This window comes from Falco cherrug, chromosome 6 (assembly GCF_023634085.1).
Source record: "Falco cherrug isolate bFalChe1 chromosome 6, bFalChe1.pri, whole genome shotgun sequence".
Classification (NCBI taxonomy): domain Eukaryota; kingdom Metazoa; phylum Chordata; class Aves; order Falconiformes; family Falconidae; genus Falco; species Falco cherrug.
The window spans coordinates 358,118-373,153 of record NC_073702.1 but is presented as its reverse complement, the minus strand read 5'-3'; the positions used below and the strand labels follow the sequence as shown (position 1 = coordinate 373,153).

Genomic DNA, 15,036 nt, shown 5'->3' with positions numbered 1-15,036 from the left:
AAGAAAAGAGGTCGAAACATTCAATGCTGGATCCTCTCCTAGTGAGATGGCAGCCCACACAAACAGGAGGGTGCACATCACCATGTGCAGGAGCAGCCAGCTCTGCTAGAGACTTGTCAGAACCAGTAGGAGGAGGTTGAACTGCAGAAGCAAACTGAAGGCAAATTGAAGCCCAGCTTCAGCCATCCACAAAAATGTTTTGCTGAATGCAAAGTGGATGATTTATTTCTGCTTCCTCATATACAACTGCCAAGAGATGAAGCATCAAGTAGAGACCACTAGATGTTTTAGAAACACGGTGTATCTGCATTAGGTGATGGAATTGTGTCGCTGAAAGCTCGTGGCATGATTCACTTGGCTTGAATGCTAAACTGGCTGACTATACCCTGCTTAGGATGGGGAGGTTAAAGGAGGGGAAGGATCAACACTTTAAATTACAAACATCGTTCTCTCATTTAGAGTTCTGGATAAAAAAGAACTAGTGATATTTTGAATATGTATGGAACAAAATGCTGACTAAACTAGGCCAGGAGGGGGGCATCGAGGGGTCTGACATCTCCAGTGTCAGTCAATCACTCATATCTATTTCATTTCATTCACATGTCAAAAAGAAAAAAATATTTACTTACCTAACAAAGCTTTGTTTGCTTATGTTTGCAGTGGCCTGATGACATGAGCTACCCTCAACTCTGGTACAGAGGCAAACAGGCTTAGATTACAGTTAAAAATGGCACTTCTGTTTGACAGAGATTACACACAGAGCGAAAATGAAAAACCAGCTAAACGGGGACTTTGTTGGGCCTTTCCTTATTTGGGGCATTGTTATACCAGATCAAAATCAGGCTGATTGACACCTAAGTTGTCATTTTAACCCCAGCACAGAACTTTGGGGATGAGCAATTAATAACTGGCCCTGGCACCTCCCAGCAGCAGGGAATCAGATAAAGAGCACAGTGTGAGGCTGCTGCTCGGGCCACGGCTACGTCAAACTCATTTCCCTAGAAATATTTTCACTTTGAAGCATCTTTCTGTCTTGAATTGGGATGGAAACAGGAATGTTTCATAAGATTTGTAAGCAGAAATGTTGCAGGACGACTCATTCTGCTTCAGCATTTTTTGCCTTGTTGAGTGGCACGGTGCGTACGGGAAGGGTGCCCAGGAGGGGAGCATCCAGCAGGCTGCAGGCAAGTACTCAAGCCAAAATAAATAATGTGTCTCCTCTGAGTCATTCCAGCCATGTTTTGGTATCCGTGAAATTTAATCATGGAAGTTTGTAATCAGAGCTGTACAAATTATGATTTTATAAACATGTTTACCTGAATATTATTTTATTTACCATTTCCTTCCTCATCTCAGTTTCTTCTCCATCTTCCCATCTCCTCAGCCGCCAAAAGACAGTAGAATACAAGATTGTCTGTAGAGCTCAGAAAATGTTTAATTTAGATGTTGAATGACCCTCTTTCTGACATACACTTCAATGAAATAAGTATGCACTTGTATTTGTGCAAGTAAAAGTTGTCACAAAACCTGCTAGTGTTTACTCATGCTAAAGAGAAACCTCAAACACCAGCAGCAAATCCAGAAGCTTCTCACCTTATTAGCATGGAAAATGCTCAATTTTAAGATAATCTGATACAAGCCATTTTGAACACTTCAAAATGCCTGGTTTTAGACTGGTAAAAGTTTACCACAAAACCTATCTGGCCTTTTTGCCAGCATCAGCTACTCTGAGACAGACTACACCATCATTGCAATAAAGCACGCTGTTCCATACAGACTTTGCGAACAGGAATTTGCCCACTGCAGCCGCTCGATCTCCATTGTCGCTTATCGTAGCGTTAAATATGATGGAGGCACCCTCCTATAGATTTCACCCTTCTTTCTCCCCACAGAGTTTTAAAATTGTACTAGGCAGAATTTTAAAACTTCAAGTACCAACCATTAGGTTTGCATGTGTATAACAATTGCTCATCTTCTGTACCTTCCTCCTATCAAAACCTTCTGTTTTACCCCATTTGTTTAAATGCTTGCTCTTTTTTCCCACCAGCCACAGCTATTTGCAAGCAAGTATCACATACATGGTCCTTTCTGACACTCGCCTGATGCTGTCTGGCTCAGGCAATGCGTGTTTCCAAAGCTCTCATGAAATCTATCTATGGATTATAATAATAATAATAATAATAATAATAATAATAATAATAATAATAATAGACAAGGCAAATCTTGTCCTGGAAATCTAAGTACTTTACTTGACTTTTACCCATCTTGTCAGCCAGCTCCAAAACCACGGAGAGATTAGTTAGCAATCATACCACTCATTATTGTTTGTCACATTTTTAGGCTCATTGTAGAAGTAACTAATACTTTCATGGCTTTCAGTAAAAGACTGAAGATTTCTTTAACAACTTATCTAAGGGCTTTGATATTGTAAACTATTTCATTACACGGCCTTTAAAAAGATTTTTCTGCTTTCTGATTCCCCAAGTGAGTTCTAGATTTATCCATAGCTATGTAAATGGTGTATCAGATTTAGTTACTTTTTTCCCCCTCTTTGTTTAAGGTTTGCTTTTGGCCTTACAGCAGAAAGCAAATAAATTAACTAACAATACTTATAGCAGCTAGAAATTCTTCGTATCATCCTCAAACTTTTACAACCCCTTGGCATTCTGCAGGATTTTGGTAGCTGGTTATGAGCTACAATGAAATCCAGGCACTTCCCAACTCATATTTGTTAGGATGCGTACATTAAAGTAAATGTAGTCTTTTGAATTATTTTAATGGGAATAGCAGGGCTGGCATTGGCTTTCAGAGGATAGCTGGGAGAATATTTACTCTTCAGATGGCACTAAGCCTGAGAAGGCAGAATAGCCACAGTCCTAATTTTAAAAGGTGTAACAGTACTTTACACCTGAAATATTAAAGTTTTCTGGAGCTGTAAGAGGAAAAGCATGAACTGTTCACAATTTGCACAACTCAGGAGAAAGGAGGCACAAATTTCACCCCTTGCTTTTTCAGGAATAAAAGATGCACACATTTGGGAGCCAACTGCTTGTTTTTCCATCAGCAAACCTTTGCATTTTCCCTTTCTGAATCACTGTGTGACAACGAATCACTGTGTGACAATGAATCATTGATTACCTTCAGTGGTGGCACCAAACAACAGGGCTGGGTGCAGAGAAAGGCTGCGGTAGGGAGAACCTTTCCTATGCTCAGCCCCAGGCCTCCCAAGCAACAGCAAGCACGTCGCTCCACCTCCGAGCACTTTGGATCCTCCTGGCAGTAATCGCCTTTCCCTGCTCCGCTGCCTATTTCTGTGATGCTGTATTCACAAGTTAAAAAAGGTGTCGAGAAGCCATGCCAACAGGAGCCGTATTAGCATGTGGTGAAGCTTGCACTCTGAATAATTATGGTTTTCTTCCTCACAGAGAATCACTGTTTGTGAAATTACGGCAGTTTCTCTATGCATAGATGTAGTCAATGAATCAAAGCTTCTTATTAGATAATAATTGTGCCTCAGGTGGCTCCCAAACAAACGCTGCCTTCAAAATGATGGCCCAACCTGAAAGCCTTCACACCTGGGCAGAGAAAATTCAGCTGTCAGGTCTGTACACCCCCAGCCACGGCAGATTTGGCTGTGAAGGACAGAGAAAGGGCCTCTGTGTGGTGGCAGCCCATGCTTCCTCTCTCCAAATCTTATTATTTCGGTACCACATTTCTCCTTTAAATCATTTCCTGCCTACTTTGACTAACAAGGCTCTATTTTAAACCCTCAGCTTCCATCCTAGAGTAATCAGTACTTCTCCAAGACGCTCTAACCCACATAAAGTGCATCTGCTAAGAATATATTTGATGCCTATTGCTTGTTTATGTCTTTCCTTTCTTTGAGTCCATCCACTGGCTCTTCCTATATCAAATTCCAGTTTCTCGCACATAGTTTCAAGGCTTTTGACAACTATCTTTCTAGTCTTGTCTATTACAGCATCTCAACAGGGATGTTGTGAAAATAAATTTGTTAACATTTATGAAGCACCCAGAAACCATGGTAATGACTACCACAGAGAAGCTCACAAAGAAATTAATCATTTTTTTCCATTGTAGGGCTTAAATCCTGCACGGTAAATAAGGCTTGGGGGTCACACTTCATATGAAATCACCTCATCATTAATTCACCAGTCTCTACCCCCTGCACCAGGTGAAGCAGAGGTCTTCAGGGGGAAAAAAATAATAGTGAGAGAGCAAAAGAACTTAAATCTGCAACTCCATGCTTATGCAAAAAGAGGTGGCATTAAAACTGTATGGACAATTGAACTCTGGTGACTGGAGCGCTCAACATTACAATCTGAAGTTTCCTTGAACAACTTCTCCCACTTAAAATGGTACATCATTTCCCTCAAAACATATCAAAATAGAGGCGATGGCTGGGATTCCAGGTAAAGACACAGCTGTTATAGGACTCAGTTGGGGATTAAGAGATAATTTTGACCTCTGACTGTAGGGTACACTCCTGAGCTACACGTTCAGCTTCCACTGCCACCCAACGGAGATCTGGGCCATACAGTCAGCACAGTGGGAGCGGTTCAGCTCACCTGAGAGCAGACACTTCTGGCTGCACAGACCACCCAGAGCAGATTTTCATGGATTGCAACAACGCAGACACCTAGAGATGCCTAGCAAAGTCTTACTATAAAATCAAATGTATGTGGCCCAATCCAGAGCCAAATACCGAAACAACAGACTTTCTCTTCTCACTCTTGTTGCATCACTTTTTCCGAGATTGCAAACCTCACAGCAGGCAGTCTGAGCTCGCGAAGAAGACTGTGTGCAAGGACTCAAGCTGGACAGAACATTTAGGCCCTACCATAACATTGAATAATACTAATTACACCACCACCACCACTACTGTCTTTTTCTCTTTAAAGTGGTTATCCAGGGTGGGATTTGGTTGCCTGAAAACAGGTGTTTAGACATCATTTACGTGCCATTAAGATAGCCTGTCTGGCTTCCACCTGCCACTCCTGGTCTCAGGTCTCCCCTGGATCCTGCCAGCCAGCTCAGCACAGATGTTCCAGGTCTCCCAGGGTATCTCAGGATGTACTGGGCACCTACCTTGGACAACTGAACACCAGCCTCGCAACAGACATCAGCATGGGGACAGACCCGATAAAGAGACTTCTGATCAGCTGCCATTAACAATTTCACTGGAAAATGAGGAATATTAAGAGTCATAAAATGGTTTGCGTTTGAAGGGACCTTTAAAGGTCATCTAGTCCAACACCCCTGCAGTGAGCAGGGACAGTATTTCCCCACCATGATGCAGCCAACTACTAAACAGCTTTTCAGGGAAGTTGTTTGTGCAGTTCCATTAAGAGTGCTGTCCTGGGGCATTCTTGGACCACGTGCCTCCACCTCCCCAAGTGGAAAACACAGGCACCCTCACCTTTTCAGCAGTGCTCTCTGAAGTAAGGATCAGGCATACCACGACATACTATGATTGACCAAGCTCCTGCTGACAAGGGCAGAGTAAGCAGCTGCATGTGCCTGCATGGCTCAGAACCACCGGGTTACATCCAGAGTATTTCTCACATGCTGTAATTTAAAGTTTTTGGGACTGGGAGATAAAGAGAGTTTGTGTGTATTTCACCAAGACACAAGTTAACTGGAATCAACCTTAACAGGGCTCTCAGCTTGGGCTGCCAGCTCTCCTGAGCTCACAATATTTAATGTTTCACATCCTGCATTTCAACCTTAGGTACACGTTTTTCTGACCTCTGCTTATTAACTACATTGACATTTCTAACCTTAATGGAGGAGAAAAAGTCTCTAAACATCAGCCTCACCAGCCATAAAACTGTAAAGCCATGAAAAGCTAAAAACCTATTCAGAATGGTACTACAGGGTTGGGCCCAACTGGACTCCCCCCTTTAATGTTCAGGTAGGTGAAGCGCATCTGCAACACCAATGTCATCACTTAAGAAGTGGGATTTGATGTCAAGCCTCTGTGAGGTCTAAAAGCACCTGTGTATAAGTCTTGCAACTTTATCACTTGCATACTGTTGCCCCATATTTCTTCCAGCAATGTCACATCTCCTGTCACACAGTCCTGGTGCCACACTCAGGGCAGCACACCAAGTCTGGTTAAGGACTTACACTTGCTGAAAAATTTCCAAAATATTACTGCACAACGAAACAATCCAGCACAGTGCTTTGGGCAAAGACTTTAAAGCTTATGCACTCCTGATGGAGTTCCCTTTTCAGGATTATTTATTTTCACACTGGTAGCAGTAGTCATGAAACCAAGAGAGAGAGGGGAGCAAAGAACCCTCTCATGCCCAAGTTTAACTGCAGTCCTTCATCTTGTGCTGGCTCCCGAAATCCTTCCTCCAGCATCAAGTGGAGAGCTCAGCAGTGACAGTGACCCCATCCAAATAATGCTAGTGGCTAAAGTATTTGCCTTGGAGATGAGCATTTAACTCGTTGGCCATTAAAAGTTTCATGCAACCCCCAGCTCTCATACTTAAGAGAACACCATTATAGTTCACAGCTCTACAGAAAGCACAGACATTCAGAATAAGGACATGAACCAGGAAGGTATTTTAGATCCGTTTGTTATAATTTACACACCAATGACATACAGCATAAAGACAAAATATACAGATTTTCATATATATACACACATGGATCAACACAGTGCACAATTCAAAGTTATGTTACAATTAAGTGTACAATTTTAAATATGGCTTTATAAACTAGTAGTAATAACAGTGCTAAAATAATGTATGTCTCCTGTAAGTTCATAGACAAACAACATAATGCAGCTACAGCATTAGAGTCCTCATTTAGCAATGTGTTGCTTCATTTTGTTAGTTCAGCCTTGTACACTGCAACTACCTGGATATATCCCTCCCCCATATCCACCTGCATATACTTCATTCTTGCTGTACTGCACATCCCAACGATTAAAACTTTGGGACTACCATTCTTCAAGTATCCTGAAAAATAAAAACCTGTACATTCAACGAAAGATTCGTCATAAGAACAAACTAAGAAGTGAGGGGGAAACACACACAAACTAGTGCCCAGTGAGAACATCAACACGACCAGTGAAGCTTAAAAAAAAGCACTTTTGTTTAGAGAGCTTAAAAAAACAAACCACAGTCACATCTTGTTTGCCTTACTGCCCCAAATAAGGCAAATTTTTAGGTGAGGATAATTAGGCACAGAAGTAAGAGAGGTGGTAAATTCTGGGTCACTTGGAAGCTCGGTCAGAAACACCGGCCCCGCTGAAGCAAACTGCACTTCTGTCAGCAGCTTCAAAGGGGGCAGGATTTTATTTCTTCTGCAAAAGTTGAATGCCTTTTGGAAGCACATGCTCCGCTTCAGCTTTAGTTTGTTGAGCTGAATGTGAAAATCATTACATGAAATCCTACAATCCTTTTTATGCACAAGTCAGGCTAGATGTTCATAACAATCTCCTCTGGCCTTAAAAATCTGGTAGTGTGGCAACCAGAATGCAGTATTAACAGTTTAGCACTGTAGTGACACACAATGTTTTCATTGACTGAGAATCCTGTGCTGTGTACCGACATCCCATTTCTTTTCCAAACTCCTCAGGGAGCTTCAGAAACCTCTGCTGGGAAATAGTTCACATTAGGGTACTTCCACAGGGAAGGAACGCAAAAGAAGCCCTCCCCAATGGCTATCAAAGAAAGGACTGCCCAAAACCAGAGACAGAGATGATTCATGTTGCAACACTTTTCTCCACTAAGGCAAAGCTGTGAAGACTAGCTTAACTGGCTTAAAAATTAAATCCCCCCTCCCGCCCAGCAACCCACACAGTACAGGGGCACACATCCCTCCACAGTGCACCAGCTAAACAAGACAGCCCATGTTCACCAGTAAGCTCAAAGCTGTGCTCACTGCAGTGCTCTGTAACGGGGTCTTGCCCTTCGTCACCGGGATGCAGCCAATGCTGCAGCACAGGCACGGGACGACAGCATGCCGACAGCCTCACCAGAGCCACAGCTACCAAAATGAGTCCCTGCGCTGGTCTACCTAGCACTAACAAACACCCGAAGCCTAGCATAGCATACAGGAGCATCTGTAGCACTGATCAACTGCTGAAAACCACTGCAGTCATTCAAAGGTACCTCTAATCCTCTTGGTCCACAGCATTAAACACCATGACCTGGGCACTCCTCCAGATCACAGCCACTGACACATATGGGCATGACACACCTATGCTATGTATATCCATTTCCATATGCCAGCTACTGGGCCATCCAATGTAATTCTGCATTTGGACAGCATAATTTGCTTTATTTCGATCACGTGCCTAGTTCATAATTTTGCAGTATCTGGGGATGGTGGAGGTTAGGCTAAATAGCTACTTGTCAGAAAACAGATTCAAATCCTTATTCAAACATCTAAGGACAAGACCCACTTGAATTCATCCCCTGCCACAGAAACTTCACTTGGTGAGCTGCCCTGCATAAATCTGCACATAACACACTTTTCCAGCAGGCAATATTTTGTAAGGCTTAGCATCTGACAGATACAGCCCTTTCAATGAAAACAGTATGAAACTGTCATGACTACTTGAGCAGACATCACTGACAAAAGGAAATTTGCGCCTGAACTGTTGCTGCAGAAATATTTCAGGCAATATTTTTTCAAAGAGAATACAGATCTGGAGGGACATTGCCAAGGTTTTAAAGATCAAAATGTGTGACTTGCAGTGCTATAATTGGATGGAAACAGTCCTCCAGATCTGAAACATCAGGTTTGGTTTTTAAATCAAGCACCACATTTGTAGGATTTCTGTAGGACCTATACATCCCAGCGTCTGTTTTCCCCACTTGGTAACAGTGAGCTCTGCTGACAAGAGCCAGTGAGTCCGACAGGGGTAAACGAATCCCTTCTGACATGACAGAGTGTTATACAGTCAAACACTGCAATTCACATGAAAAAAGAACAGACTGCTTCAAATCTAACTCTACTGGAAATGCAGGGCTTGGTTTAAACTCCCATTTGCCAAACTAGGAGCAGACCAATTACCTACTCTCTTAAAGCAGCACTATGGAAACAAAGGCAATACTTGGCTTTTGGTGGTATTTAAGGTAAAGCAATCAGAGAAACTGTGCTGTCTCCTCACCAGGATGAGGGGCCATCCTCCAGCTCGTGAGCAGGACAGGGCTCCCGCCCAGCAGCTGGAACAGCAGCATTAGCCAGGCCACAGGTTCAGGTTCAGCCCAAGTCCTCCTGCAGCAACCCACCACCTGGCACCCTCCCCACATCCCACCCTCTCCTCTCCCACCCACTGCCTCCTCCCCTGACCATCCAAGGGCCCCTGCACTATTTTGGGAGGGGTCAGACAGTGTGAAGGAGCCCAAGCTAGCTTTCCTCCCACCAGGACCACATACCGCTGCCTACCCAAAACCAGCCCAGGACTGTGGCTGGGACCACAACCACATTTATTTGCCACAGACAGCCGTGATACTCTCAGAGACCTCATGGACATCTGACTTGTGAGAAGAGTCCCTGAACCTTTCCTAACATCACCCTGCAGTGAGTGCCTGGCCACAGCAGCAGGACTCCCAGCTTGGGAAAAGCTTTACGTGGTCTGTGTCACCTCAGAGATGACATCATGGCATCCATCGCCCTCTCACTTGAAGATGCCATCCCAGCTCACCCACTGGGCAGTCAGCACCCTGCAGCTGTCCCAGGTTTCATGGCTGCAGGGACACCTGACATCCCTGACCCCGATCAGCAGCATGGTCAGGACCTCTGGCATCCCTACAACAGATTTGCTTGCAATTTTGATCAGTGAGGGAGAAAAAAAACCCAAAACAAACAAACAAAAAAACCCAACACAAACACAAAACCACTAAACAAAAAAAAAAAAAAAAAGGGGGGGGGGGAATAAAGATGCTTTCCAACTATTTTTAGATCTGCATAGCCCCTCAGCACCAGGATGAAATACCAAGATGACTGAAGGAGGAAAATAAAAAAGCCCCCAAACACACTGCAGTACTTAAGAAAACGTTGCTCTTTCAGCAGAATTTTGGAAAGTTAAAAACATCTGTTCTTTGGGTTTTTTTGAAGAAAACTCATCTTCTCTTTCCCCATGCAAACGAAAATGAACTTACACTCTTCACCTTTTCATAGATGCTTACAAAAAAAACCAACACACAACTTTTTTTAACATATTCCGCCCCCTCCTGCCCCTTCCCGCCACCTCCCTGGAACACTTTACCAAGACCAGCTTCCAAAAGAAAAAAGCTTGGAGTAAATCCTTTTAAAGAGATCTAACAGTCAGTATTTGTTTCTGGAAGGAATAAATAAATGCAAGTATTTCCTACCAAACCTGAACAAAATACTACACCTAGAAACTCCTGAAGAGATGTCATTTCCTAATTTCACCTCTAGTTTGAAACACAGCCAAAGCTAAACACACAGACTTTATCAAGAGTAGCTGTCACGAGGAGAAAGCCAACCAACTTCTCCTCTAAAGTAACCTGAGTAGTCCCTCAGAAAGCGAAGGCATATGACAAGTTGCAAAGTAAGTTCACCTCACCGATTAACACCCTGAAAAACTCAACCAACAGAAAAAAGCCACTTTGCCTTCTGCAACCCCTTCCGATCTGCTCTTCACCCTACCCAGGGGTGAAGCCCGTTACTTGGCTGGTCAGGGTGAGATTAAGCCTCTGCTGCAATTTGCCAGTTACATGAAACAAAAGCAAAAAATGGCAGGGGCGAACATAGCCACGGCCCAGCAAAGCACCTACATCCTCAGCACGGCTCCCCATGCCGCTGTGTGGCAACACTGGCTCTACCCACCATGCCAGCAGCTCCCCGTGCTGGCAGACAAAGGAGGCTGTGGTGTGACACCAGCTGTGCACCGTGGTGGCGTTTCCCGTCTCTGCACCCACCGCTGGCTGTGTGCGGCCACACAAAATCCAGATCCAGCTGCATGCACATGGGAGGGTAAAATGACATTGCTGACTTCTGGTTAACCTGTGTTTCAGGATGCTGCAAGGGACACTGCCACAGAGAGATCTGTCAGCCCACCAAAATTACAAAGGTGATACTATCCACTGAACTCAGGCTGGTCTTCTAATAACTGTGACTCACAGCTGGGACTCGTCAGCTGCAAGCACACCCTCCCAATGCTGAAAAGATGGAGAAAGCACAGCCTTCAAACACACATGGGCAAATGCAAGAGAACATTTCCATCAGAATTTCAAACACACAAACATTTTTAAAGAGGAGCTTTTTGGCATGGATGCCTTCTATCCAGAATACCAATACCTACATTTTTGCAGGTATACTCTGCCCTGACTTGGCTATGAAGCTTCACAGGCATTGCAGGCCATCACCTCTGTGCTTTCAAGCCCAAGAATTTATCTTCTTGTGCCCTATTCCTGTGCTTAGTTTCCCGAGAAGGTTCCAAGTAACTGGATTGTATCCTCCTCCTTCTTCGTTTTGGTTCACTTTGCAAGTGACACTTGCTGACAACAGGAGACACCACTGGCTAGGACGTGACTCCATGGACATGCCCAAGGAACTGAGGAAGGTACAAATTCATACCTTTCTCAGACCACACCAAACTCATCAGCTCTAACTGTGGTGGCTCCTGTGCATGAACAGACCTGGGAACTCACGTGTGTTCCCCTGCTTTCAGAGCCACAGCTAGCTCCGTTTTTCCCCAGAGCAAGCAGTTTCCCCTGCAGGAGACACTCCATGATACAAAAAAGAGAGGTATTCTTTGAAAGCTGGAGTTGTTTCAAGCTCCAGACTACTACGACTACTAACAATTAACATCCTAAGGTAGCTGTCTGCCCTGTCTGCTCCCAGAACATACGGCACAAATAACACATTATAAAAATTCTGCTGAGGGATCCAGATTCATCTAACTGTAAATCACTGAGAAAGTCGTAATTAAAGTATTTTTAAATGGGCCACCACCAAAGTCTGCAGGCAAATACCTGATTTTATATGCATGTTTACAAATACCGCAGCTATCTGTATGTTCCACGTGCTTTATCTCTGCTTAAAACCATTAGTCATGGCCAAGCAACCCTGATGTAAATGCTTACCTTCAAATTGGTAAGTAAAACCAATGGATTCATTCTCACCTCTAACCTGCATTTAGGGAGACAAAACCAAAGTATCTCAGCACCTGTGCAATCATTCTGGATTTAGCGTTCCAGATTCACAGATGTGCTACCAAAGTCTCCTTAAAAATCAGTTATTGTTTCAGCACCTGGAAATCCCCACAGACAGCAGTGCTGGCACCGCTGTCCTAGCTCAACTGCCTCCCACGCATCAGTTTTAGGGACTGTGTAAGCCAGCGCAGTGGCCAGCACCTAAGGAAGCACCTTCCTAGGCAGCTCTAAAACATTTGATTGCCTGGCCCAACATCTTCCATTTTCACAGCATCCCGTGCCTAAAAATACCCCAAATCACTTTGCAAGCTTCATGGGTTTGGCATGTCTGTTGGTAAAAAGCACAAAGCATCCACTGCTGAGATGCACTAGGGTTTTAGTAACAAATCACAATTCTTTAGCCTTGTCTAACAATAGCAGACAACAGCCAGGGGCATGAAGTAAAAACACAGTAATTCAAAAGCACAGAAGAATTTTGGCCAACACACATTCCAGATGAGTGTTTGGGTGGTTACACATTAAAACTGACATTTCCCTCCTGAATAAAAATATTCTGGAGTAGCAATTTCAACTTTCTTTTGAACGAAAAAGAACAAGAAACACTAAAAAGCTCCTTTCTGTAGGAGTATGTCTTCCTCCTGCCTTCCTTAACTATCTCTGGAAGAACTAGGAGCAGTTCTTTCCTACAGACACTGTAACATGCACCTAGAGTACAGGCAGCTATCAAATAAAATACTCCTGGAACTCCACCGAATCACAGAATCGTTTAGGTTGGCAAAGTCCTTTAAGATCATAGAGTCCAACCATTAACCTAACACTGTCAAGTCCACCACTAAACCATGTCCCCAAGTGTCATGTCTACACATCTTCTAAATAACTCCAGGGATGGTGACTCAACCACTTCCCTGGGCAGCCTGTTCAAATGCCTGACAATCCTTTTGGCAAAGAAGTTTTTCCTAATACCTATCTAAATCACCTCTGGCACAACTTGAGGCTTGTTATCACTTGCTACTTGGGAGAACAGACAAACACCCACCTCGCTACAACCTCCTTTCAGGTAGCTGTAGAGAGCAATAAAGGTTTCCCCCCTGAGCCTCCTTTTCCCCAGACTAAACCCCCCCCCAGTTCCCCCAGCTGCTTGTCATAGGACTTGTGCTTCAGATCCTTCACCAGCCTCATTATCCTTCTTTGGACACACTCCAGCACCTCAATGTCTTTCTTGTAGTGAGGGGCCCAAAACTGAACACAGAATTCAAGATGCGGCCTCACCAGTGCTCAGTACAGGTGAATGATCACTTCCCTAGTGCTGCTGGCCACACTGTTTCGGATACAAGCCAGGATGCTGTTGGTGGCCACCTGGGCACACCACTGGCTCATGTTCAGCCAGCTGTCAACCAAGACCCTCAGGTCCTTTTCAATAACAGCATCAATCATTTTCTTCGATGGGGGAATGGTGTGTCAGTCATCCCTCTTCCATATTTGTCCTCAGTCCATTCTTGTAAAGATAAGATATCAACACAAATGTTCCACTTCCCAGAGGTCTGTCCCACCTGGTTGTGGTATGTGGTTTCAAATGTGAACAAAAATGTAGACTGAAAGGTCCAGTCCTGTTGCCCTCTGGACCTTCCATTTGCCCGTGTGTGTTTTAAACAACTGTTTACCTTGGTTCCACCTGAACAGTTACACAAAATGAAATAAAGTTGAAATAGTCCAGGTAGCACGTGACAGCTGAGCCAAGCACAATGGTCTCTTCCAAAGTGGTATAAACCTCCTGCTGACCTGAAGGAGAAAATAAGTAAAACTGATCCCAAGAAACAGCTTCTCTGCAAAATGGGAGATGCTTGTACACATCACTTGCATTGTTCATGATCTCTGTACTCATCCATGTCCACATCTGAATCAAAGAGGGAGTGTCCAGTGTAATCTGTGTCAGGAGTTTGAGAAATACTGTTCCCTTCCTCATCAAATGTTTCTGTCCTTGAATAAAAACTGAAGTCCTGCAAAGGGGAGTAAGTCTTGCTTGCTTCACTGCTTTCCTCAGATTCATACAAAGTGTTATCATCATCATGGTGCCATTCTGGCCAAAATTTCCTCCTTATTCTTTCACAATACATAGCAAGGTTAATCAGTTCTCCTGCAACACAGCACAACAAGACTCCAGTAAATACATCCAGTCAACAATGCTTTAACTCACCTTCTAATGCAGAAACTGTTTGGAAACAAATTGTGCAGGTTCTTGCCAAAAAGGTTTCAAAATTCCAAGATCCCATCAATCCTTTTAGCAGCGGTTTGTATTTTAAGTTACATGAAAGTTACTTATTAACAATATACATACAAGGATTACACTGCAATGAGCATCAAAGTACACAGCAAAATAACTATCCCAAATTCAACCTCTACAGAAATAAAACAAGACACTAATACTGTAATGTTTCACAGTAGAATTCTTGATGATATTGCAGAAACCTGGTTTCTAAAGACAAAATTTGATCCTATAGATACACTGATTTTGGGGTTTCCACCACCAGATGGCAGCGTTGCCTGCAAGATAAATTCCTATTTTTGAATTTATATGCTTACTGATCACCCCTGATGTTCCTAGCGTTAGTTTCTTATGTCTTATGTTTACACATATATGTATGCTTAGAGTGTGCTTAGAGAATAAATTACAGAAAACTTCAAAGAACAAAAAAACAAGATTATATGAAAGGCAACGTGTATGTGAAACCCATACTCACCATCACATGAGTAGGTGGACGGGTACAAAGAATCATCCATACTGCTTAGGTATTTGCATCATTACCACCTTTTCATTAGAGACAAACTTGTTCAACAAACCTAGTATTCCTTCTTGAAAGCCATGGATCCTTCA

General features: G+C 43.4%; 1 protein-coding gene across 1 annotated transcript in view; it reads right to left on the bottom strand.

Moving 5' to 3' along the window:
- Nucleotides 1-6,588: 6,588 nt before the first annotated feature.
- The window catches only part of FAXC (failed axon connections homolog, metaxin like GST domain containing), a 29,759-nt gene continuing 21,311 nt past the window's right edge, over nt 6,589-15,036 (bottom strand). Inside the window, exon 6 of the mRNA XM_055714281.1 lies at nt 6,589-14,298. Coding sequence (XP_055570256.1) covers nt 14,015-14,298 — 284 coding nt within the window. The 3' untranslated portion in view covers nt 6,589-14,014. The remainder of the gene's footprint in view (nt 14,299-15,036) is intronic.